General features: G+C 41.4%; 1 protein-coding gene across 1 annotated transcript in view; it reads left to right on the top strand.

Annotated features, from left to right (window-relative positions):
* PHF21B (PHD finger protein 21B) overlaps positions 1-25,285 on the top strand; it is a 168,399-nt gene that overhangs the window by 101,926 nt on the left and 41,188 nt on the right. The window contains exon 3 of the mRNA XM_009648780.2: positions 23,908-24,000. Coding sequence (XP_009647075.1) covers positions 23,908-24,000 — 93 coding nt within the window. The remainder of the gene's footprint in view (positions 1-23,907; positions 24,001-25,285) is intronic.

The raw sequence follows: 25,285 nt of genomic DNA, 5'->3' as shown, positions 1-25,285 counted from the left end.
GTGCGTGTGCACGTCCGTGCCTGATGCCCATGGTCGCGGTGATCTGGATAGGAAACCAAGGGATGGAATTAGTGAAAGGGGAGCAAAAGAGGAAGGGGTGCTGTTTGCCGGCGCATCGTTTTGTGCAGTCCGGTAACGGCCACGGAAGAGTTTTTCCTCCAGTCGTGGTGTGTGCAGGGAGAGGGAAACGATGGCAATGAAGTTAAAAAGCGAAGTGACAAAGCCTTCCTAAAACTTTGGAGAAGAGGATGTAAACTATCATTGCTAACATTGGAAACGTGGATTTCTTTTCTGCTGCGGCACACGGTGGCTGTGGTAGTCTGGGGGTTTTTGTGCTTTAATTCCCCTTCACAAGCTCAGGATATGACTCTGTCATCATCAGGAAAGAAGAACGCAATATGGAGAAGGGCAACAGGCGAACTGTTCCAGGAGGTGTTTGTAAATCAAGGTTATATGGGAATGCATGAGGCTTCTTAATACCCAGGAAGCCCCTTCCTTAACACCGGGCAGGGAACCGCTGTCACCTGCTGCATCCGCTAACAAACGGGAAAGTGCATCCAGGCACTTCGGGAACCAAATCGTCCCGTCACTTTTTCTGGAGAAATGGCGTTGTCTTTAGCTCTTACACTAAAGTAGCTGTGTGGGGAATTTGATTTTGAATCTCTGTTCTGTGTTCACGCCGGGTGGTTTCCTTTATTGAAGGTGGTGTTTATGCTTTACTGAAAAGATACTTGAAGCTATCCCGGTAGATCCTGGAAAATAGCTATGTAAGTGATAACTGTATAAAAATAAAAGTTTCAGTGCTCTATCGTTTTGTGAAGGACTATCTTTTACTGTCACAGTCAGGACCCATAGGAAGAAAAGAATCAAAACAGTGAAGGAAGAGGCTTGAAATAACATTTAAAGTGTTAAGCCTGATCAGGGAAATAACGGTCCCAGAGAGAACGGGGCTAGTTAAAACAGTTGGCTGCAAACTTGTAACTTCGGCAAGCGTTGTTGGAGGAGAAAACTTCCTAACCTGGTGAGCTGGCGTGTTGTTGAATACTCCGTGGTGCTTCCCATTTACCTTGTCAGAGGGGCAAACGGGTCCCACTGCCACCTTCCACCACAGCCCCAGGCGTCCTGTGGTCAGCGAGCGGCCCATTGCAGCCTGCTGGAGCAAAGCCAGGCCCCTCCTGCACAAGTTTCTATTCTGCATTCTTTCAAACCTGCAACGGTGTTTGCCCTGGCATTGCAACTTTCCTCACAAACAACAGCTTCATTTTAAGCAGAAGCTTGCTGTTACTGGAATAGCATGGGAATACCACCCAGCATTTGGGGTTTGTCTTGGTTTTGCTGGAGGAAGAGGTCCAGTGTTGTTTTCTAGAAATGTCTTCACGCTGCAAGTTTTCAACAGACGTAGTTTTGTGGTTTAGTATCTCTGATTATGTTAGTAATTTATGGAAGAAGCGGCGGAGCAACGGCAAGTTTCTGAAGCAGAGGACTACAGCGGTTTCATCTTTTGAGAATAGTCAGTAGGCATGGATAAAAACAATTAGAAATACTGAATTGTAAATGTAAAAAAACGCAAGCTGACCTTTGGTCCTAAGCTGTCAGGAAGCTTAGTGCTGGATTGCATGTTAATTATCACTCCTCTACCCAAATTAAATTTGTTTTGCAAGGTTTCTTTTTCTGGTCCAATGGAAAAAAAAAATCTATTCTTGCCTCATGCTCAGTATTCCTGATCGTTCCTGGAGTAGTGATTGCAAATCAATAGCAGTAACACCTTCGCTGCTAGCACTGTGGTGTCAGAGAGAAATTTTGTTGCTGACATTTATTAATCAGCATTTACTTTCTCTTCTCTTTCGGTGGCATTGTTATGGCTCAGAAAAGTATTTTTTTTCTGCTGAAATGTGTGAAGTTTGTGAGATGGAGGATAATGACAGCTTTCTGCAAACTGGGTTAAGGTGGCAAGCTGATAGTAGTAAATGAGATTACTGGTGTAGTGTAGCCTATTCCTCTGCATCTGCAAAGTGAGGGGAAGGGCAGGGGCATGAAATGTAATGTTATGAATTTCTGAACAGTGGTTTCTGCTGGAAAGCGTTTAAGGGGATCAGGATGCGCATGCGGTCATCTCAAGTGGTATCTAGCAGGAAGAATGAAATGCTAAATGAAATTCAGCAGAAAAAACAGGGCATCAAACACTATAATCTAAATGCAGAACTTTCAAATATAGACAGGATTAAATGTAAGTTTGTTACAGAATTTTCATTTGGGCAGCTGCGTGTCAGCACTTTCATTTTTGGCTCTTGTTTACCCAGCAGATTTTTAAAAGTGATTTTGAAACGTCGTTGACTGTAATGGAAGCCGTATCTGCATTGAAAAAAGTATCTAAATAAATACGTGCATAGCAGATACTGGGGGGGTTGTTTAGATATTTGTCACATGTTTTATTAGAGGCAGGAAACCTTGCGATATTAACAAAGATCAAAATCTGTAAGCACTGGAAATTGCGAGCTCCAGAAATTAGCGCTAGGTCTACACTATTCCTTGGCAGCCTTTCAGTGTCAATCCAGCGTACGAAGACATGACTGATGGAGCTGCGTTGATGAAAGTGTACGTGCAGGGATATCATGAGCATAGCTCTTTCTCCCCCTTAGAGAAATGAAGCTCAGAGCTTTATTTGGATGATCTGGAGCAAGTTATGTTGGCAAAAGCGGAATTTTGCTGGCATAAGCTGAATTTTGCTGGCATATGCTGTGTACACGCTAGGAGTGCTTTGCCTTCAGAGAACAGCTATTGCTATTCTGTATAGAGCATGCCCTAGAGCTACTGGATATCAGCATGCCTGTACCTACAAAGTACTCTTGGTATAAAGAGATTTTAATACAAACCTCTCAAATTATATTTTCATTGTAGTTGTATTTATGTGGTGTTTGCTGTTTCCTATCCTAGCCACCATTCCCTGACTGAAAGCAGGATCTGAGGTTGCTTTGCTGAAGGACAAAGTCCCATCTGCTGTGCTGGAACAATGTGCTGGGTAAAGAAAATGCCCCTCTGCTACCTCCTCATTCTCTTCTAAATAGCGAAACTGGGGGCCAGCAGGCATCCCAGAACCTAGTTTGGGGAAAGCAGAAAAGCCTTTTGGCCATTTGAAAGCCAGTTGGATCGGCCAGCTATTGGGAGAACACGCGAAGAGAGGGGGAATACAGCTGTCAGACCGCTCGGCTGCTTTTCAGGAGCCCTAGTGAAAGAAAAAAGCGCTGGAAGGGCAAATCTGCACTGGGCTGTGAAGCACCAGCGTACAGACACACAAAGTTGCTTGGCAGAAACATGGCACAGAGTGGCTCCGCAGAGGTAGCCGGTACCCTGGGTGCTGCTCAGGGCAACCTTTGCCTCTCAGGCAGCTCCACTTCTCTACTTCCAGAGAAACGCTGTTTGCAGCTCGCTTAGCCATCTCTGCCCAGCCGCCCAGCCGCCCAGCATCGCCAGCTTTAAACTTAACCCACGACCGTGGCATGGGAGTGCTGCCAGAACTGGCTCTTGCCTTGTCGACGTAGAGAGTGTTTGCTGTATATACCTGTCGTGTGCTGTACGTGCACTGGTCACCTACCATAAGTCCCAGAGGCCTCTAATGTGTGAAATAGATACTAGGTGCAGGAACACTTGGATACTGCTGTAATGAAAGAGCTGGCTCTTGCCTGTGACCCTGGTGTGATGCCCTGTTACTCTCCGTGGCTCTTAGAAAACATTTTAGCAAGGCACTGAGTCCCTGTCCGTCAGGACTCCACAAGCAACAGCATAAAATCTGCCTCCTGCTCCTCTCCATCCTTTCCTTCCCACACATGTATTCCCCGGGTCAGCTGGAGAAAAGTTTGGCAAGCTTCCCCGTGCACATGTGCTGTTGCGTCTTGGGGCTCGTCTATACAGGGAGGTTATTTCAAAGTAAAATACAGTATGAGGATTTATAGTGCTATAAATTCTTGGCAAGATAGTAAACTCTTCTCCACAAATGCTTCATTAACTCCACAGCTAAAGGAACTACTTGTATCCGTGTTTAGACTGAGCAGGCTACATGCGTATCCATTTTTTTCAGGAAAAAGTAGCTTTTATAATGTGTAGGAGGATGCTCATATATACTTCTTAGCTATCTGTATATTCAATTTACTAGGAAGAACTGCATTCCAGAAGTTTAAGAACATACCTCTGCCCGTGATGGCCATTTTTCAGAATAATTTATTTGTAGAATGATTTATTACCTTTCTCTTCACCATCCCACTTAATGTGCTCCGCTCTGCTCTCTGTAAAAGTGCTTCCTCCATAATTGGAAATCCACCTGCGTGTATGACTAAGTCTTTTTGGCTTGTATTTATCATTTGTATTGCAGAAGTACATAGAGGTTTTATTTATAGATATATTTATCTGTATTGGTTATGTGGCTATATATAGCTTTTTTCTACGATCTCTGTTACCGGAGTGGCTGAGTACATGGCAATAGTTAATTTATCCTCACAATATGGAGTTATTATGACTAAGGTGCTATTATTCCACATTTTGCCATTGGAAAAGTGAGAAATAAAGGATCCATTTATGCTTCTTCACAGGAAGCTCCCAAGGGTTGCCTTAGGCAGGATCCCTGTATTGCCAGCCACGCTGGCCGTTTTGTTCATTTTGAGAATGCCCCAGACATGTCCATGCCGCACATGGCATCCTTGGGAGCAAGAACTGTCCCACAAGTCCTCGGAGCACGCTACAGCCCCTTTTAGCTCTTGCCATAGCTCTTTACCCACCTGCCTCATACTTCTTGATCTGCTGCTCAGTCTTCAGCATCCACATTGATCTCAGTGTGCCAAGGTGCAGGTGGAAATGATAACTAGTGAGCACAGGGAAGGACAAAAGAAAGATCCAGAGGCTCCGCATAGGTCTAGGGGAGGGGAAAAATGAAGACATTGCGTTATGGATTATGACTACCGTGGTCATTTTGGCAATCTACAGGAGGACCAGCAGTCTTGTTGACATCAGAAGTGTACCAGGCTATCTGTAATGTACCAAAAAAATCATTGCATTTCTGGAGTCCTTGGCTTCTGGTCTTACTATCATACCACCTATATCTTTCTCCAGGTGTGGGCTGATCAGCAATAACTCAGGAATTTCAAGATGTGGAAGAGTTTTGTTGAGGGCTTACTTGATCTTCATTTTATCTGGCACTGTGATGGCTTCTGGATGTCTCTCCTGGAGGAAAAGAGCAATGATTGCTCTGTGTGGGTGACAGTTCCTACTGACTTTCCCCAAATTGTGCTGTTTTTTACAGTCTCCTCAAATGTGAAACAGGGGCTGGGTCTCCTGCCGGGGCCAAATTTGCACTCTGAGCTATCTGCTTCTGCCAGTTTATGAGGACAACTCGGTGTGGTAACAACGTTCTATTAGAAATAACAATACAGGAGAGAACTACACAGAAAGCTTGTGGCAGGAAGATTTTGAACAGGCAGGCCCAAGGATGAGATGGTTGTTGTATCGCCCATGCCATCACGCCCCTGGGTTGATAAACCGAAGTTATTGTGGACAGAGGAATTCTGAAGTACGGTCCTACTAGATAGTGTTAGAGGAACCTGCGGAGAGCTAAGGACCAAAATCCTTCACTGGGATTCCACAGCTGCTGTGAAGAACCCTAGCACAGATAGGGAATTTTGTGTCAAGAACCTTGCAGAGATTATGACAGGCAGAGGTAGAGACTGAGATTCTCTGAAGTATTCCCTGTCCTAAATCCCATTGGAAATTCTGCTTGTGCTACCTGGGCCAAAGTGTCTTGCCTGGGGATGTATAGGTGCCCTTATAGAGCAGGGAGTTGAAGCAGAGTCTTATTAGCATGTTAACTACTCGATTAGCCTTCCTGTTTGACTTCCATGGCAGACACTGAAGGCATACCAGTCGGAGAGAGCATCGGCTAAAGAGCATATAATGCAAGTGGGCAAGATGAAATTTGTGGGGGAATCAGAGTGCAGAGGGATGAAGTGTCTTCTGGGGTCACACAGCAGACGAGAGCCCAGATTCGTCCATCACAGTCCTACGTTTCTTCCAGCGGACCACATCTTCCAGAAAGATGTCAGCCACACTCCAAGTATGAGTAGGACAAGCACATTGGATTATTTTAGTCTGGGACCTCAAAGGATGCAATATCACATATTCAGTCTCCTGGATCATCCTTTGATAGCTTTAAGGCAAGTTATCTTCAGGAGATATGAGATTTGTAAATGTAGAAAAGGAGAGGTGGCTCAGCCAAATTAAATTAGAAATAATAACAAAGAAAAAGAGAAGGGGAGGGGGAACCCCAAGGATTCACAGCCCCACACACCGTCCAGTGATCCATTCTGTCACTGGGGCTTTGCTGACTTTTAACTCTACCATTAGAATGTTGTAAAGAGCATGATAATTTTAGGAAATGGATTATAGAGAGTGTGAGAGAGATTCTGCTTGTATTTATACCATCTTAGTTGCAGGTTTGTTAAGGGAGGTACATGAATTTACTCCATATTTAAACACGGGTAGCTAAGAGCAGGATTTGGCCTTGCTACTCTGATAGATACTGCGTAAAAGCACTTTAAAATTTGTATTTCTTGCTAAATAGCATAAAATTACATTCTTTCAGGTTAATTAAACCGTTTTGCAATGCTGGTTGCTGTTGATGGGATATTTAAATGTCAGATTCACAATAAGCACTTATGCTTCCTGATTATAAATGGCTTCCTTTTAAATATCCCAGACATACATCTATGGTCAGTACCTCTAAAGTGCATGGATTTCTGCTTTTCTCAATCTGCATTTTCATTTGGTCTACAATAGGGTCAAACACCCGCTGGTGTCAAAGACTGAATAAAGACTCTCAGCAAATGAATAACACCTGATTAGGCCCAACATGGTATTCCTTACGTAGCCAAAAATTTCCAGTGAAGGCAGTGGAGTATTCGGCAGGAAAGGATAAGGAAAAGTGGACTCGCGCTGACATCTGACGCTTCGTTGTAAGAATCTAGGAGCAACAACCTTTCCAAATTCGTTTCTCTGGGAACTGGCAAACAAATACCATGCTGCAGGAACTTCAATGACCAGGAAACAATAGTAAGGCCCAATTTTGGAGACCGTACGATGGTTCCGTCCTCTGCAACCTTTATGTCAATAAACGGCTCCTCTGCGGGTTCATGTGAAGCGGGATGTAGGTATGGATGTGCTCCTTCGGTGTTTATGGAATGGATTTTCCTCCTGCAAGTGTCTGGGAAGAGTCTCTACCAAGGAAGACAAGCGGAAGGAGATTAACTAAAACTACTTTTGTTTCGTCGGTGATTCCTGACACTGCAGAAGAACGACGGGGCTCTCAGCCTGTTCGTGTATCTAGGTCCTGATAGCCAGAAGGAATGGGTTGGCCTGTGTATAGAGAACCAAACAAAAGAGACCAGGTTAACCTGGAGGAGGGAAACGCATTTGCTTGAATGCCATGCCTTTTCTTGGGAGCTATTTTGTCTTCCCATTAAGGACAGTCTTAAAATGTGGGGATATATAGGCAGTCCCCTTATGGAATTTTCTGTGATATTTTTATACATTGCTTGTGTATCATCCATGTAAACAAAGTTCCGAATCCCTTCTTCTAATGCTGAGAGTTTTATAGCACATTATTGTTTTGACGCTAATCAGAGTAGCTCCCATGGAGAGCTTTGATTCACTTCAGAAAACCAAAGAATGCTCTAAAAATGGTAATACACTGTAGCTATTTCGTTGTAATTGGAGGCTGTCTGTGCCTCACGGAAATTACCAGGCAAGCATTCTTGAAAATGTCAGAATTTTCAAGTTAGTTCTATTTAAAATGGGGGAGCAAGCATGCGAGGGGATGGATAGAAAATTTGAGGGCTGTGTGATTCAAACTTGAAGTGCAGTTTGTAATAATGAAAGATGATCAACTTTGGGGGTGGGGAAATCATCTCTTAGGCTTTCTAAATTACAGGATGCATAAAACCATCCACTTATTCTACATGTACTGTTACTTTAATAAAAGGCACCACTTTAGGAAATGAAAGGCTTTGGAATATCGCCAAACATCTTAGTTCTATTTATCGTCAAAAGGTGGGGTTTTTTCATTATCCATGGAGTTTGTGGGGTAGTTGAATAATTTGCAGGAATTTGAGTGTTTGATACCAGGCTGCAAACTCTGTATTTATCTTCTTTCAATGTTCATATTGCAAATACAAGCATGGTAAGATTTCCTGTTGGTGTTATAACTGTATCAGGATTTGGCAATCGGTCTGCTACTAATCTCATAATGTGCATTTGTGTCTATAAAGTGGTTGGAAAACTGTATCAGAAAATACTGCTCTTAAATTGTTTTATGTATAAGGGGGGGGGGGGGGGGGGAGAGAGAGACTAGATGCTGTAAATACCGAGTGCTGATGAATACTCAAGTAGTAAATAGAAATATCTTAGAAGTCATTCCTGACAGTAATAAAGGCAGCAATTGGATTTCATCTGTGGATAATAAACTGGTTTCACATTGCAATAAAAGTGGTGCTTATGTTATATTAATATTTATTAGCACTTATTGATGTTAGGGTTTAGTTGTTATCTTTTCTTCACATCACAGCCATTTTATAAAAATTCAAGTTAAATTGCTACACAATAAGCAATTAAAAGTGTTTGTGTATGTGTGAGAGAGAGAGGGAGGAAAAAAAAAGATCTGTCTGTGGAGACACTCCTACACGGAAGGGCAGACGCTCACTGCCTAGGAGTTGTGCTCAAAATGATGGAGTTGTGTGAGTTCCCACTAGTTAAAGCTTTGGCGCTCTGAACGTGTCTTTCAACCCATAAGCACTGTTCTGCTGTTTATATCAGAAATGTTTGTATGGGTTTCCTGTTGTTGGACGATATGTTTTTGTATGCCTTGCTTTGGCTGTGTGCAGCGCCTCAGAAAGGTAAGAGATTCTGCATTACGTTCGGTGGCCTTTTTTGTGCGACGCATGAAGGATTGCTAACTTGCAGGATGATGTGAGTCAGAAAGTGATCTGATCCAAATTTAACCAAATTTGTTCATCTCTAAATTTAGCAAATAGCTGAATGGCAAGACAGATATATTTCCATTTCCATCAGTGACAAGGACAGAGTGTTGGCGGATGCCTGTTAACAGCTATATCGTGTGGTTTTGATACTCATATATGTGTGTATGGGTGGGAAAAGACTAGTTACTAACTTCTACTTATCATGAGCCTGTTTCTTCTTTGACTGCTTTTATTTCACTCTTGGGCTTGATGTTCCTTCAGTGCAGACAGTTCTTGTGCAGAAGGTGCGCTGTAGTCTTGAGTCACGTTTTTGCCCTCTGAGTAGAAAGACTTGCATTGGACTTGGATTTTTATCATTATGAAAACTGAAACATAGACTCTTTTAAAATAAGCCAGGTACCAGGCAAGGTAAGAAACCAAAATTCTTTTTGTTGATCTTAAGATCAGGCTTCAGGAACCATAATTTCAGAAAACAGGTTCAAGTTTTTCCTTCACTTGAGCAGAACCCTGAGTTTAACATGGATATAATTCACATGTCTTCCGTAGGATTAATCATGTGCTTGTAACTGAGTTTGTATTTACCTGCTTTTCTGTGCTGGGGTCTTAATCTTTTTGATTATTCTGATTCTTTGGCCAAATATTCTCCTTGGAGATTTGACCGGTGAAAGCAAGAACATGTCCCCACTGCTTTTATACAAGACATTTAGTTAATGGGTACAACTGTTTGGTTTTTTTTTTTTTCCCCTCAGTGAGATCCTTATTATAGACCTCTGTTTAGCCTGTTTCTCATGTTTGATTTTATTAAGACCCCAGTTCAGTGACTGTGTCATCAAATTTGCACATCTAGTGATGGATTGTGATATTACAAACAATTTGATTGTTGCATCCCTCACTGAATCAAACAATGAGACTGGCTGGATTGGAGATAAGCTCATTTTTACCTACAAGATCACTGAGCTAGCAGTGATTGAATAGGTAATACCAGAAAGCGCATAACAGCTTTGATAAGATTTAAGTAACGTTGTGTTTCCTGTAGTTTGCTGAAGTGGTAATGATGATTTAAGGGTCTTACCTTAAATGTTTACTGTCCTTAGGGGTGTCAAATAAAAACACAAGTCAGCCTTGTTTAATTTATTGTAATACTCATTTCTCTTTGAAGAATCAGTGCACTAAAATATTTTTTAAAAGACAGCTATTTTAGCATAATAATAATGAGAAAATTGTAGAAATTTGTCAGGGATACTACGGGGTATGGTGTTAGAAGACTCTATGTGGAAATTAATTAGCATTTGCTCTAATAAAATCCCACCACCCTATTCACCAATTTCACAATGTTTTCTTGAGGGTGAAACATTACTATATTGATTTTCCCCTGCACTTGTCCTTTCAGAATATAAGCCAATAATCTATATTCTGTCAACTTGTGTCACTTTTTAATGTTTCTTGTTATACAGGAAATTAGACACCTAATAAGTATGAGAAGCTAAAATGCTTCAGGTTTCTGCTATATCTGTATATCTTAATGTGGGCTTTAAAGCCAGAGTAGGTGGCTTTGAACCACCACTATGATGGCACAAAGTGTTTACATTTTGCTCTCAAGTCTTGAGAAAATGAGCACAAACTCTGGTTCCTCTAGCATGAGTCCAGAAATTGTTTCTGAATTTAGAAGTTATTACACAGAACCAGAATCAACCTATGTCTTGATAGACATGATGTCCTTCAATAAGTTTAAGTTTATAAGTCTTCTTAATAACGAAGTATTGCTCAACAAATTTTACGAGCATTTTCAAATGTGTGAATTTGGAAGATTCCACTGAAATCAAGTACAGTGAAGCTAGATTCATACCAGCAGAGTTAATCTACAAGATCACATCACTAGCATGTTGCTAACCATTTTCCTAATAACAATACAGAAGGTTTAGTTACCATTAATGATTATTATTACTACCTTTACTTTGAAAAGGAAGTTTTAATTAAAAAAAAAATCTTTGTGACCTGTTCATCCTAATTTTTACAGTTTTTCAATTTACAGTGTCAGGGTGTAGACTATACAGAACTTTCATGTCTGCAAGTAGAAGGTAACTGAAGACCTGAGTACCATTCTTCAGCGATATTTTGGTTTTTTGGGTCAATGGCATCATAAAAATAACCCTGTTTGAGTAAGAGCCAGTCAGTCTAAAAAATTAATAGGAATTTTAGGTAATAAAGTTCTCATTGTATCTCCTTGGCAATTATTTTGGATTTAAGATACCATTGTCCAATTTAAAAAAAAATAAACACAATTTTCCCCCTTTTAGCTCTGGGAATGACTGGATTGAAGTCCTGATCTCTGCAATGATCTCCGTACAGATACATCACAGACCTTCACTGAACTGAGTTAAGACTCGTAAAGGGTCATGGTTCTGCCTTTATGAAGATATTATTGTGCTGTCTAATTTGCAAAGCATGCAAGCTGAAAACATAGGACATATTTTCTCTCTATGTCTTTATTTCTAGCAAAAGAGTTTTAGGCTAGGTCTTTGGAAGCTTGTCAGTGTTGAAGTGCACCTAGGTGTCCAGAGTTCAAAACTTAGATCTTCAAACTCTGCTCAGTGGCTGTCTAGTCTGGACCCAGGTGAAATCCATAAATGCCTCTGTTTCTACTAGTGATATTCCCTGTGAGCCAAAATGTTTGCAAGGTGGCATTGTAAGAACTGTTACCGTGTTAACAGGGTTGAACAACAAGGTGGCCAAAGCAGTGATTGGAATTGTTGGTTGTCTTTTCACCCAAGCATTCTCTGACTGCTGGGCCACCAGACCATGCTCTTTCTTCTCTTACTGACTAACTTAGCAGAAAAGCTTGGAAGAGTCCTTCTCCCAAATATGTTCCGATAGTTAAATGGCTTACAGATCCATGTGCGAGCATAGGAACTGAAATCTTCCTTCTCTGGGGTAGGTGACTGAACTCCTGAGAAACTGGTTGAAGGGAAAGCTGGGAAGGAGGAAGAAAGGAAAGCACAGCTTTCCTGGAGTGTGTTTTGAATGACAGTGGTTGAGCACAGTTTAGTCTCCAGGAGGGGGCTCAGGGAGGTGAATCCCAGTGGGAATGAAGCAGGTCTCCTCTTTCAGAGCACAGTACCAAGGCCTGGAGTCAATAAGGCAGTAAAACACTCTTACTGAACACAGCTATCTAGACATCTGTCTTCTGCCCTGGGGTGCTGGTTTGCAAATTTCTTCCCAAGGTACTCCATCATACTCTTTGGATACCCTACACAGGGAAACGTTGATGCCTAAGTTAAGAACTGCGGTAAGGCACCTCAGAGCTGGACATTGTACTGTGCAATACCTTCATGCGTTTGTGGATTCAGTCCTAGGTGCTGAATTGTCGACACCTCAGAAGTGCTGTTTCCAGGCTTGCTGAGGAGCAAACCTTCAGGTGTCCAGAGAAGATTAATGGTTCAGTCTGAAGCACGTGAGGATTTTACCGTCTTTAGGCCTGACAGGAACTAAGTGGGGGGTGGGCGTGTTGAGAAGGAGATTTTGAACTCTTTAGCTGGAGCTAGGTTGGACACAGGCACATTGGGGCTTTTTCTGAAACTCAGCCTACCTTGGGAAGATGTCCCAGTACCCAGGTTTATCTGGGACTAGCAGGATGAAACACCCTAAGTAGGAGCCAGAAAAAGTCACATGGGCTAGATAGTAGACCAGAGTTGTGGTTTGATTTTTTTCTGGTTTTCTTCTTACAATTTGTGCGTTCCAGAAACAGTTACAGTTTCTAGGCTCCGAAACAAAGGAGCTCTTGCTGACTTAGCGTTTATAAGGCTCATTCTGCTAGCACTGACATTAATGCACCATCTCAGGAAGAAGAGGAGATTTTCTACTTCCTAACTCCAAGATTTCCTGGCTCGGTCATTGTAGGGAACCACTGGTGCTTACTTTGGTATATTTACAACTCTGGAAAAATGTTATGTGTAATACATTATTACGTGTTCTGAAGTGTGTGTTTGTGTATTCACACACATATAGTGTATGTGTATGTATCTTATGCGTGTGAATATATTTATGAATTTATTTATATAAGCATAAATTTGCCAAATCCTGTTACTGTCTGAACAAATCAACATAAAAGATCAGCCTTTTTATTTGGATCATCAAAGAATCAATTACATTTGTAAGTAGAGTTTATCACCCTCCAAAACTAAATAAGGTGCTGCTGTATTTCAGTATTTTATTTTAATTAGAAGGTGGCACCTAGGTAGCAATATCTGCAATGATTTTTCACAGCTGCTTTCCTAGAACTGTGGAATACCAAAGTTAAGTATTCGGTAGCAACGGTAATTCAGCCATGCTGTACTAAAGCAGTATTTTCCCCTGGGTTTTGTTGATGGGCAAGTGGCTCAATATTGCTGAGTAGTCTGGCTAAAAAAAAAGAAATAAAGCAAGCTTATGGGATGTTCTGCACATTCAAATTAGCATTTCCTGGGAATGTTACTGCTTTTTTTTCCTAACTTACTATATTAATGGCAGAATTTTAAGATCAGTCATATTTATACACACTTTATATGGAATTGAGGCCAAGTCTTCTTGTTGCTTCCCTAAGTTCTATGCTGAAGGAAGTTAATTTCAGTAACAACATCCAGTTATTACGGCTGAACTGATCTAATAGCTTCCTTTCTCCAAAAAGGTTGGAACCACCATTCCATTTTTCTGTTCCCCTGCCTTTGTGTTTTTGTCTTCCTCTCCTTCGCCCCCCCCCAGCTAAGAAACACTGCTTTTTCCCTCGCCTTTATTCTGTTGCTTGTTGGATACTTTCCTAAGCTAATTCAACCAGCAGAAAACTTTCTTTATCCTGGTTAGCAAGCTGAATTAGCTCAGCTCAGGGCCTGACAAAAGGGACTGTGTGGCAGCGAGCAATTAGATCGTCTCCGGCTGTCACTTCCCTCGTGTTTTCCAGTTCTTCAGAGTGACTGAAGAATGCATAATAAAAACTCAGAGAAAAAAAAAAACCAGCAAGAACTGCAAAAGCAGCTCTGAGCCCTATGGGTGCTAAGGTAGAAGGATTTGGCAGATAATCTTAATTTTTCAGTAGCTGCTAATAGGCCACACGGGCCATTCTGATGGGTGAGGATTCATAAATCACTATGGAATGATGGTCATTTCCTCCTTTATTTTTCCTCCCCCTGCCTTCTCTTTCCATCCCCTAATCCTCATGTCCCGCAACTGGGGTAGAGCTGTAGTATTTCAGCAGCCATCAAATCTTTGTCGAATATTTTCACTCATGCTTCAACTCACTTGAGGGAGAGACGAGCAACTGCTGTGTGCGACGCGTGGTGCATGCGTTTTTCTTTTCCGCTCAGAAATATTTCTGCAGACTGCGAACAGAGAACAAGTAATTTGAAGACATTAGTCATTAAAAACAACATCAACCTGGAACAGTTTAGTAGTTATACAGCAAATCTTTTCTGAATCAGCTGAGCAAGAGACTATAGGTGTGATCGCAGCTGCTGAGGGGTGGTGTTGCAGCTCAGTGAGACTATACTCATTTGTGCAGGAGGTGGAGAATTAATTAATAGAATATGATTTCTGAATAAAGCTTCAAATCACAGAACAGGTATGTGCATGCTAATACAGTTCACCTAGCCAAACTTTCTTCTTTTTTTTTTTCTTTCCGAAATTTGGAGTGTGATCTAAAGACTGTGGAAAAATCCTGTTTCCTTTGGTAAAAATAACGGTGCCTTAAAAAAAATATTAACCAAGTAAATAGTGTGATAGAAGCTGTGTTTAAGAACAGGTATTTGGCACCGCTATCTATCCTCTTGCATTAGTGACCAGTGGGGTTTCTGAACCCGGGAAACTCATGAACTTTTTTCAGCATGTTTTTACTTTGCCAGAATACACGCTTACAGTATGTTTGTACTTTCGAGTTTACCCAGATGGGAATGTGCAAGAAGTACAGATAGTGGTCTGAAAAGTCTGAGAGCCATGGTAAAAGCAGAGATAAATTAGACGGTGCTCTGAAAAGCCTAAGAGCCACGGTAAAAGCAGAAAATTGTTTGCTTTATCTCTGCGTATACTCCTCTCATACCCTCATGAGCTTTGATACCGCTGTGGGTTTCCTTGCAGACGAGTGGTGGTGAAAGGGATGAGTACGAATACCTCAGCAGCAATTAAGAATTTGGTCCCACTGTGATTTTCAAAGCAGGTTTGGAATTAAGGTGGTACCTGGCCTCTTGCTGCTTGTTGTCACCCCGGTACTGGGCCTGGTAAGGGGCAGTGAGAGGAGCCGTGGGCTGTTCCAATGCAAAAGCATGAGGCGTAGCTTGAGTCACCGTTAGCTGGCTATAACGAGGGTTGGTTTAAATGGTATTTTTAGTGCCCAAAGAAAGGATGGTTTCAAAAATACCGATATTTTAAAGAAGCAACAGGACTTGTTGTGTTTCTGGTTGTCTACTTCCTAACAATAAGAAATGTGCATACACAGGAGCATGATTCATGAATTCTGAGTAGAGAGAAAGGAAGTGGGGAAAACAAACACTTTTAAAAGCTGGAAGAGAAATCTTCAAATTTCTATGAAATTCCAATGAAATTACTGTTTGCACAAAGTATGTGTCTGAAGTGCAGTCTCTCTGGGATACGATCTGAGTGTGGAACTGAAACATTCCACCAGATTATTAGAAATACCATGCGCAGTGATTTCACCTTCTTTTGAAAATGAAGAATGATTTCCACAGATTTTTATAGAAGTTAAGCCTAGAAGGAAGGAAAAAATCTGTGTGCGTACACGTCTTGCAGCAGCCTCAAAGTTACACCCGAGTGCACAGTGCTTTTACTGGTGGACGGTGTGGAAAAATAATAGCACTCAGATGTTTAGGTTAGCTAGAGGACAGCAACTATCCTGGATTACTGAGGTAAGGCGCAGCAAGTTTTAAGTCAAATGAACTTGGAGGTTGCATATAGTGCTTGGCATTTATATAAAGCAAGCTCAAGGTTGAATGCTGCATTCAAGTTGTAAAATGGATGTAGAATGGGTAAAAAAACCCTGCAATTACTTCAGTGACGATCCATTCAGGTTAAGAATTTTCATCTTTGCTGTTGCCATAGCAATCTGTTCCCCTGTCACTACCACATTAAAAATCCATTCTGTAAAACTGTTGTTGCCAATATTGAACACATAACAGACAAAAACATTTTTTTAATAGCTTAGGTGTCTTATTTGCAACACGAAGACCTAGATCTTAGAGAGATGCATATGTACTTTAAAAAGAAAAAGATTAGTGTTTCTATAATACATAGTGGGAACACAATGTTTGTGCTGCAGTATTGATGTCAGTATAAAATAGTTTGCAAATAATACAGCAATGCAGTGTCAGTTGAACTCAAATAATTGAACTGTTCTGCTAAGATATAACAAACCCATATGTTCCCAAGTTAAGTATTTATTTTGGTAACATGCTGTAGTGAAAGGCTTTTGAAACTATGTGGCTTTTTAACCTTCTGTTACTCATTGAGTCTGATTCTCTTCGGTGATTGACTTCAGTGATTTTATCTGTAGTGGTGTAATTCTGGAATGGGAGGAGAGTTGTGTCCCCTAACAGTTTTACATCTGTGATCTAATCCTAAACTGCTCATGTTTAAAAGCTCAACAATGAGGAATTTGTAATTCAAAGCAAACATAGCAATAGTCTGACAAATACATTTACCCAAAGCGAGTAAAATGTAAATATGTTTCAATAAAGTACAGATACATATTGGGGCGGGGGGGGGGAGAGAGAGAGATGTATTCATTCAGGGCTGAAATGCAAAAGTTTACTAAAATCACAAATGTGCGTAAGTCACGGATTTAAAAACTCAGGCATTGACTAAAGAAGTCAGAACATACATAATAGCAGGAAAGGGAACATATGGCCCTTATTCTGATCATTGACAGTGTAAATCTCATCCTTGCTTCTGCCTCAGCGTCCTTTTATCCTCTAACCATCTCTAGCCTTCGTCCTTTGACTTCTTATTCTCTGTCCGTACCATACTTCTTTGTTTCACTTTTTATGTCTTCCACTTGCCACTGTCCCTACAATTCTATCCCTCAGTTATCTTTGAGAGCCGTGATCTCGGGATGGTGTTGATTTAATGCAGGAGAAGCGTAGGAGGAGAAAATATAGCAAATAGCTACAATGCTATTGGGTATTAATAGAAGAATTGAGGGCGAGAAGTGATTTCCTTTTTTAACTGCACTTGGCAATATCTTCCAAATTTTTCTTTTTCTTCTGGTTACATGGGAGGAACTGCTTTTTTTTTTGTCTTTTAATGCAGCTGTTTTGGGGCTTTTGGGTTGGTTTTCTTTTTTAAAATCCTTATCGTTATTATTTTCTTAACAAGTAAACTGACCACTGAAAAAGATTATTTCATTTGCATGTCTTCACCTGTTTTGCAATTTGAAATGTGACCCTTCGGAGCATGCTGCTGGGTGACATTTACCCAAGAACTGAGATCGCAGGTCACCTACACAGTGGGCCTGCTGTGGTTCCTGCCAAGGGCATCTGTGGATTACTCAAGAAAAAAAGGTGTCCCTGACATGCCAGGTACCTGTCCTGTATAGGTCACCGAAGACAGGGGTTTGGAAGTGGTTCGTGTTGCAGCCGTATGCGTTCATTATCGATTAACTCCTGCAGTGGGTGATGCAGTGGCTGAGGTTCCTCTTCCACTCCAGGGCTGGGGCTGGGGCTGGAGGCGGGAGTCAGCAACGGGTCACGAGCTCCCAGATGCTTGCCTGGGATAATGAGTGCTGCTGGATGTAAAGTTTTGTGAATTAGAAAGTAGGAAATACACCTGGGTGAATTTGGTTTTATTTGAAAAAACCTCGCAGTATAAAGATAGTAAATCTGCCTTAAATGTATACAATCGAATCAAAACAATTCTGAAGTGAACTGAAACTTGGCTCTTCACTTTCCTCCATGGCTGCACATTACGGTGCTCCTTCCACATTTTAGGTGTTCCAGGGGGTCACCAGAAAAGCCCAAGCAGACTTAGATAGAGGAGAGATTTGGAGTTATCTTTGACTTTTATGGACCTTTTTTATTAAAATGCTTAGAGCTGTAAATGTAGAAATAAGAAACTCATTTATCTTGACAAAAGTGCTGCCATAAACTATTCAGCGCTCATAAAATAACCTTTTAAATTATTGTTTCTGCTGGTATCGATAAATTCATACAAAGTGCTTAAAGGTCAGGCATTGCCAGAAAAATGTCTTTTCAGCTTGTTAATTAAAGGTTTATAAGAATGTGCACCAGCTTGCTCTTTGGACAAATTGGAAAAAAGGAAGGAGGGAAAAAAAGGCCCACATGGATGAAAATGATAGTGTGGAATTAGTGAGTGACAAGTCTTTGATTCACCAGGCTCACCATGGCAAGCCTGGAGAGTTTGTGAGTGAAAAATAAGTGACGCTGTTAACAGGAGGGGAAAAAAAGTTTACTTCCCTTTTTTGGGGGGGGAGGTATCTTGATTATTCACCTCTTGCAGCCCATGGACTTGAGCTAAGGACCCAGCTAGGACTGAAGTATTAAGGTGAGTGTGAGCAGCGTTCGTCCTGTTACAGCTTGAGCCAGTTCTCATTGCCTGGCCAAGAACATCAGATAAGGACGTTTACTTTTTTATTTGCCAGGCAAGTGGTTTTATCTGCTCGTTTCTTTACCACTTGAAGTGGGACAAAGCAGTGCTCTGAAAAGCACTGAAAAATGTACCCAGGGCCAAACTGCTTAACCATCCGTCCATTCTAGCGCCTGCACCTCCTTCATTGCAGAGACTGCAACTGTGACTTCCCCTGTCTTATACCTCACCTCTTTTGCCCATCATCACGGGGACATCCCGGTCTGATCATTAAAATCTGACCTAAAAATTAGGCGACTTGGATGTGACTCTACATCAGCAGATAAGATGAGGTTTATCCATCACATGGATGAGACACTGGAAGTAAGGAGTCTGGCTTGCCTTTCCACCTGCGCAACAGTCTAGCCCTGACAACATTATTTTACCTCTAAATCTCAATTTTTTTTCATCGCTAAAATGGAGACAATAATACTGACCTAGGCGAAGTACCCTAAGATAACAGATGATACGTGTTGCAGGAAAAGTACAGAGGTTTCTGTCATTGAATTCTGCTGATACAACAGCTTGGACTATTTATTACCCAAGCTGGGAAACAATAACGAAATAATGTAAACAGTGAAAAGTAAAATAGATCCTTAGGTATCTCTCTGTCTGAACATACTATGGTGCTGTTATTAATGTGAGATTAAAGTTTTGAATTTTCCCTTGGCCATATGATTTTTATACTGAGATTGTTTTCTTGAATATTAAATAAGAGATCCTTACTATACAACCATTTGTAAACAGGAGGCTGCATCTTTGTCACTGAAAATTTCATAACCTAAGAATGCCATAATTTGTTTTTGTTCTCTCGAGATCGCTGTAGAACTCCTACTTCAGGAAAATAAATCTGACGAATTTTTTGAGCGCGCGGGTGACAGAACTAATGATAGTTCATTTCTCTGATACCCACAGACAATACATCCTGGCTTTGTCTTCAAGTGAAGCAGAGTAGTTTTATGGCGTTTCTTGTTTCTTCTCTCGTTCCCATTCCTTTTGGCTCAATCAGTCAGTGTTTTGAAACATAAACCAGAACTGGCGCAACGCTGCACTCAGCGGCTGAGATGAGCTCCTTCCTCACAGGAGAGAGGCATTCTGTTATAGGCAGGGTTGGCTCGTTGGGTTTTTTCCCTTGTGATTGATATTTGAAGTAGTACAAGAAAAGAGATTTGTTGCTCAGACATGGTGGTTTTGTGCATCCTACCAATTCGTAACTGTACCTTAGCTAACTTCTGAGTAATTTGATTCTTATCTTTATAGTCAATTCCCAATTTTGCTGTGTCAGCACTTTGTATTTTAATACATGGTATTCTGTTGGTCAGTTTGAAAAGCCTTGCAAATCCACGTGTGTCTGTAGGAACAGGAATATCAGAACGTGCTTTTTCAAGGTCAGAGGTAGCATATATAAAAATGGCATGAGGTACAGCCACGCTTTAAGCACAACCTTCCAGAAGGAAGAACTTCTTGGTTTCACTGTGTAGAGGGTATATGTGCAGCCCAGGAGAAGTTGCGGTGCTCCTGGTGTTTCCAGGGAAAACTCAGGCTTCACTGCATTGTGAAAGAAATCTCATCCTATCACATAAGCAGTTTGGGGATGGAGGGAAAATGTAGATCATACTTGTGATAAACTTCCAGTTCCTCTAGTGTGGGTTGGAAAGTTCACTTTGGTATTCACCTTCAAAAGGAAACGACTGGGCTGGCTGAATTAATTTTAGCTCATGGTAACATAAAGCAAGAAGTTGTGATATGTCTAATACGTGGCAATAGCAGCAGGTGGCAGCTCAAGATCTCCTCTCCAGGCTGCAGGAATTCGTCATGTTGTCCTTCCCAATGTGTGAGGCTGTGATCGGGTAGATGGGGCAAAGAAGTAATTCGTTCAGATAGTTTCTAGTATCCTTCTCATAGTTTTTAGTCCATGTATCCTTTCAGGATAGCTGTGGTGGAAATACCCCTTTCTGTTCCTCACTCTGCTGCCAATACCTTTACTTCTGCAGGAAGGTATAACTTACCTGTTCTGGCATCCACGGGTGGAAATGCTACTTTCTCCACCCTGCCCCTCTGCCCTTGGCTCAAGGCAGAATTCTAACGGAGTATATTTTTCCATGGATAATCCAGGGTACTGATAATCCACGAGTACTCAGGAAAAAATGTCTTGCATGTTTATAACTGTACAGCTCTCTGTGTTGTTTAACTCAGGCAAATCTTAGGCAAATTTTAATCTTTGCTGAATATATGACAACACACCCCCAAATGTCTCCAAGAGGAGTAGCAGAATTAAAAATATAAACTCTGTAGGATTATTTTATTAAAAACATTCTGCATGAAAAGGCATGGTATTCTTATCAAACACTGAAGTTAGAATGAAATAGACTGTTCTACCACTCTGGTGTTGAGGTCTGAGGAGAACATACCGGCATGGACCTGACACGGTTTTGCTTTCCCAGAGCTGATTACATTATAGTTTCCTTTCTATTGACAAATTCCATTACCAGATTGGGTTAATATTAGCCTACTTTATCTTACTGGCTGCAATCCAATACTTTTGTTTTGAGGGGAGTTAAATTTAGAGAATTTGAGCTGAATCTGTTTTTTTTCCTTATTAGCTATTTCTAGCAGCCTGGTAAGTTTTTGTGATCAGTGACTAAGTGTGTCTTGCTGTTATAATGACAATCATCTGCTTGCTTATATTGCCACGCCATCCCAACAGCAATTAAGAAACGTTAGATAGAAGTTATAAAACCTTGCTTTAAGAATACCGGCCAGTTAACAAAATAGGAACTGTAATCAGGGATGGAAGAGGCTGAAGGGGAGAAGTTAGCTATGTTCTTTAGACCTGTGGCCCAATCTTAAATTTATAAGCTATCTGTCCTTTTTAATGGAGAAAATCAAGTTCCAGTTATTTAAAACATCTCAGACCCAGTATTTGAGGAGCCTCTGTGGGTGAGGTGCCGTTCAGGTGCCATTGAAAAAGAGGTGCCATTCAGACCATCTATAACAGAATGCATAAATGTACATCTGTAGATCTGTATCACTACAGATAGACAAAAAGTCAGCAAAGGATTGGAGCTAAACAGATACGGAGATTTTCAGGTGGGGGGGAAACTTGGGTCTACTTGACTCTTGTTACAGAAACATAATTTGCTTACTTTTGGTATCTGACTGTATTCATAAGGGTTAAAGCTAATACTGGATTAGCAAGTATCACTTCTCCATCTACAAAGTAAACTTTATGTAGAAAGCAGCGATATATTTGCTTGTAGAAGGAGCTACCTCAAATACCTTACACTGGGTACTACTGAAAGGCATTTAAAGAATAATGAAATCATCAGGTAACATGGGTTCACAAAGGGAAAGTCCTGGTTAACTAATTTGATCTCCTTCTATGATAAGGTCACCCGCCTAGCGGATAAAGGGAAGGCGGTGGATGTAGTTTTCTGGATTTTAGTAAGGCTTGTGATACTGTTCCTCACAGGATCCTTCTGGACAAGTTGTCCAGCTGTGGGATGAGCAGGTTCGCGGTGCGCTGGGTGAAGAACTGGCTGAAGGGCAGAACTCAAAGGATTGTAGTGAATGGGGCTATGTCTGGCTGGCAACCAGTCACCAGGTTCCTCAGGGCTCAATTCTAGTGCCAGTTCTGTTCAATACATTTATCAATGATCTGGATACAGGAGTTGAATGCACCATTAGAAAGTTTGCTGATTATACCAAACTGGGAGGTGCTGTTGACTCTCTTGAGGGAGAGGAGGCCTTGCAGGAGCATCTAGATAGATTGGAGCATTGGGATATGATCAATGGGATGAAATTTAACAAGTTGAAATGCTGGATTCTGCACCTAGCGTGGAGTAATGCCAGGCACCAAGTATAACCTGGGAGAGGAGTGGCTGGAGAGCAGCCCTACAGAAAGGGATCTGGGAGTGCTGGTCAGCAGCAGGCTCGGTAGGAGTCAGCGGTGTGCCCTGGCAGCCAAGAGGGCAAACCCCATCCTGGGGGACATCAAACAGTATAACCAGCTGATCAAAAGAGGCGATTGTCCCGCTGTATTCAGCATAGTGCAGTGTACACAGTGTATTCACCTTGAGTGCTGTGCGCAGTTCTGGGCCCCACAATTTAAGAAGGATGTGAAGGTCCTTGAATGTGTCCAAAGCAGGGCAACAAAGCTGGTGAAAGGGCTGGGAGGCACGTCCTGTGAGGAGCAGCTGAGGGCTTTGGGCTTGTCTGGTTTGGAGAGAAGGAGGCTGAGGGGTGACCTCATTTCTCTCAACAGCTTCCTGAGGAGAGGAGGTGGAAAGGGAGGTGCTGAGCTTTTCTCCCTGGGATCCAGTGCCAGGACGCATGGGAATGGTTCAAAGCTGTGCCAGGGGAGGTTTAGAAACGTTTCTTTACTGAGAGGAGGTCAAACACTGCAACAGGCTTCCTAGGGAGGTGATCGGTGCTGCGTGCCTGTCAGTGTTTAAGAGGCATTTGGACAATGCCCTTTATAACATGCTTTAACTTTTGGTCAGCTCTGAATTGGTCAGGCAGCTGCCTAGACTAGATGATCGTTGTAGGTCCCTTCCAACTGAAATATTCTATTCTATTCTATTCTATTCTATTCTATTCTATTCTATTCTATCTTAAATAGGTTTTGAATAAATTTGTTATACAACTAAGAGAAGGGTGAGTAAAGAAAATAAACATGGGTAGTATAGCTGCTGTGTTGGCCTGAAGGGATGTCGTCTTAGCTGAATGTTGTGTTACAGTGTGCTGACGTAGATTTATAGGTAGCTCTCCATTTTAATAATTCAGTATTTACTATTTACTAAGACACGGTGAACTTCTCTTGTGACCCTGGCTACCATGAAATGCATCGTCTTACCAGTGCACATTCTGAAGTTTCACTGTGGTGTGTTTCCCCTTTCTTCAGATCTCTTTTGAAAACAAGCTAGTGCCTAGACAACCTTCAGCCCTGGCAGCACACTTGTATTTCCTTTGCGTACCAAAAAAACTTCACAACAATGAGATGTGTCCTTTGCACCCAGAATTACCAAATGCTCTAAGGAGGCAATAGGCTTTAGCTAACAGTGCTTTGCAGAGAAGATCAAAGAGAAGGCAGAGTCTCTGACTCTTTAGGCAGAAGAGAGAGAGCTTCACATGGACTGATGTATCATAGCCTCCTGTAATAAGTCCAGAAGAGACAAACAAAGAGCTGGAAGGGGAACCGCTGGGTTGGGCAGATTCTGTCTGGGGAAGCTGTGCAAGTGTTTTAAGCTGTGTTCAACTGTTTTTCTTCCAACAGACTTTGGGAACGATCACTGCAGTGCCCATTAAGGTTCCTCAGGTCAGCTCCTTGCAGAGGTTGGCAGGACAAGGACCAGCAGTGCTACCTCAGGTACAAAATACAGTTGCAAAGGGGGTTTGTGTCATTTAATATGTGTTCTTCTCTGTTCCTCTCTGGTGCCCAGGCCTGGGTAGGTCAGCAGACTCATTTTGCTGAATAAAGACTCACCTTCAGTGAGTTGAACAGCAGAGTTGTGATTTTCTCCAATTTGTGAAAAAAGAGATACATCAGTTTTCTTCTGGGAGAGTACTATTAGCATGATGAAAAGCTCTAAAAAACCTTGTAGATTCATTGTGGAAGAACAAAGTACATGCGGTGAAATGTAAATCTGTGGTTTATAAGATGAATCACAAATCACAGAAGTGAAAATCTGCAATTCTGTAATTAAAAAAAAGTGGTGGAAGTATTAACCTTTCTGTTCAAGGTTTAGCCTCACGCATTCTTTTACTAACTTACTTGCCTTATCCCTGTCTATCCCAGTATAAAGTTTTGGCCCAACTAACCCAGGTGCCAGACTGAGGCATGACTGGCTAGGTAGGAGTGAAAGGAGAGTTACCCTCACAGATTTTTAAAATCTTTTCAAATTGTGTTTTCTTTTCTGAATATCCATCGTTGTTTCCCTAACCATACACTTTATTCCCCATTTCAATCCTCCTTCTCAAAATTTTTAGATGTCATTTTCAACAAGTGTTTTGCTGCAGTTCTATGGTTTGCTTTTCAGATCCATGATTATGAAGTATAAAAATATTTCTCCCTGTGTGGCCTTTAGAGGTCTATTTGTCATATGTGAACACTTTTCTAACATTGAAGTCAATATCAGGTCTTCCTATTGTTCCTTTATTTTTTGCCTAATATTTTCTTAGTGGCAGAATGTAGTAGAAGATCTGTCAGCTAAATCTGCCTAGAGGAAGGAGTATTTCCAAGCTAAAGTTTTTAAATTCTCTCTTTAAATTACATTTTGTGGAAGGCAAAGTTGTGAACATAAAGGAAGGTTATAGTTTTCTTATCAAGTTCAAGACTTTGCTTTTCAGTTGTTCTTACAGCATAATAACACATTGATTTCTGCCATTTTGGGGTGTCAAAGATGAGCAGATTGCTCCTGAAAATAGATGAGGTTCAAGAGCAGCTGAAAGACCTGTTAACAGGGGCTTAAATTATCATTAAGGTTGTGTTTCAGCAATGATGATGGCATTGCAAATGCTGCACTTAGAGAAGCATCAATGTTCTATACTTCTGTTAAGTAGAAAAATTTTCATTCAGTGTTAGATTCAATTTTGAAGAATTGGAAAAAGTGGAAGAAGCTGATTTCCTCAACTTTTTGAAAAGAACACATCTT

The sequence above is a fragment of the Egretta garzetta genome, unplaced genomic scaffold, assembly GCF_000687185.1.
Source record: "Egretta garzetta isolate BGI_Z169 unplaced genomic scaffold, ASM68718v1 scaffold81, whole genome shotgun sequence".
NCBI classification, from domain to species: domain Eukaryota; kingdom Metazoa; phylum Chordata; class Aves; order Pelecaniformes; family Ardeidae; genus Egretta; species Egretta garzetta.
Note: the sequence above shows the minus strand (reverse complement) of the source record. Positions and strands in the feature narration are given on the sequence as shown.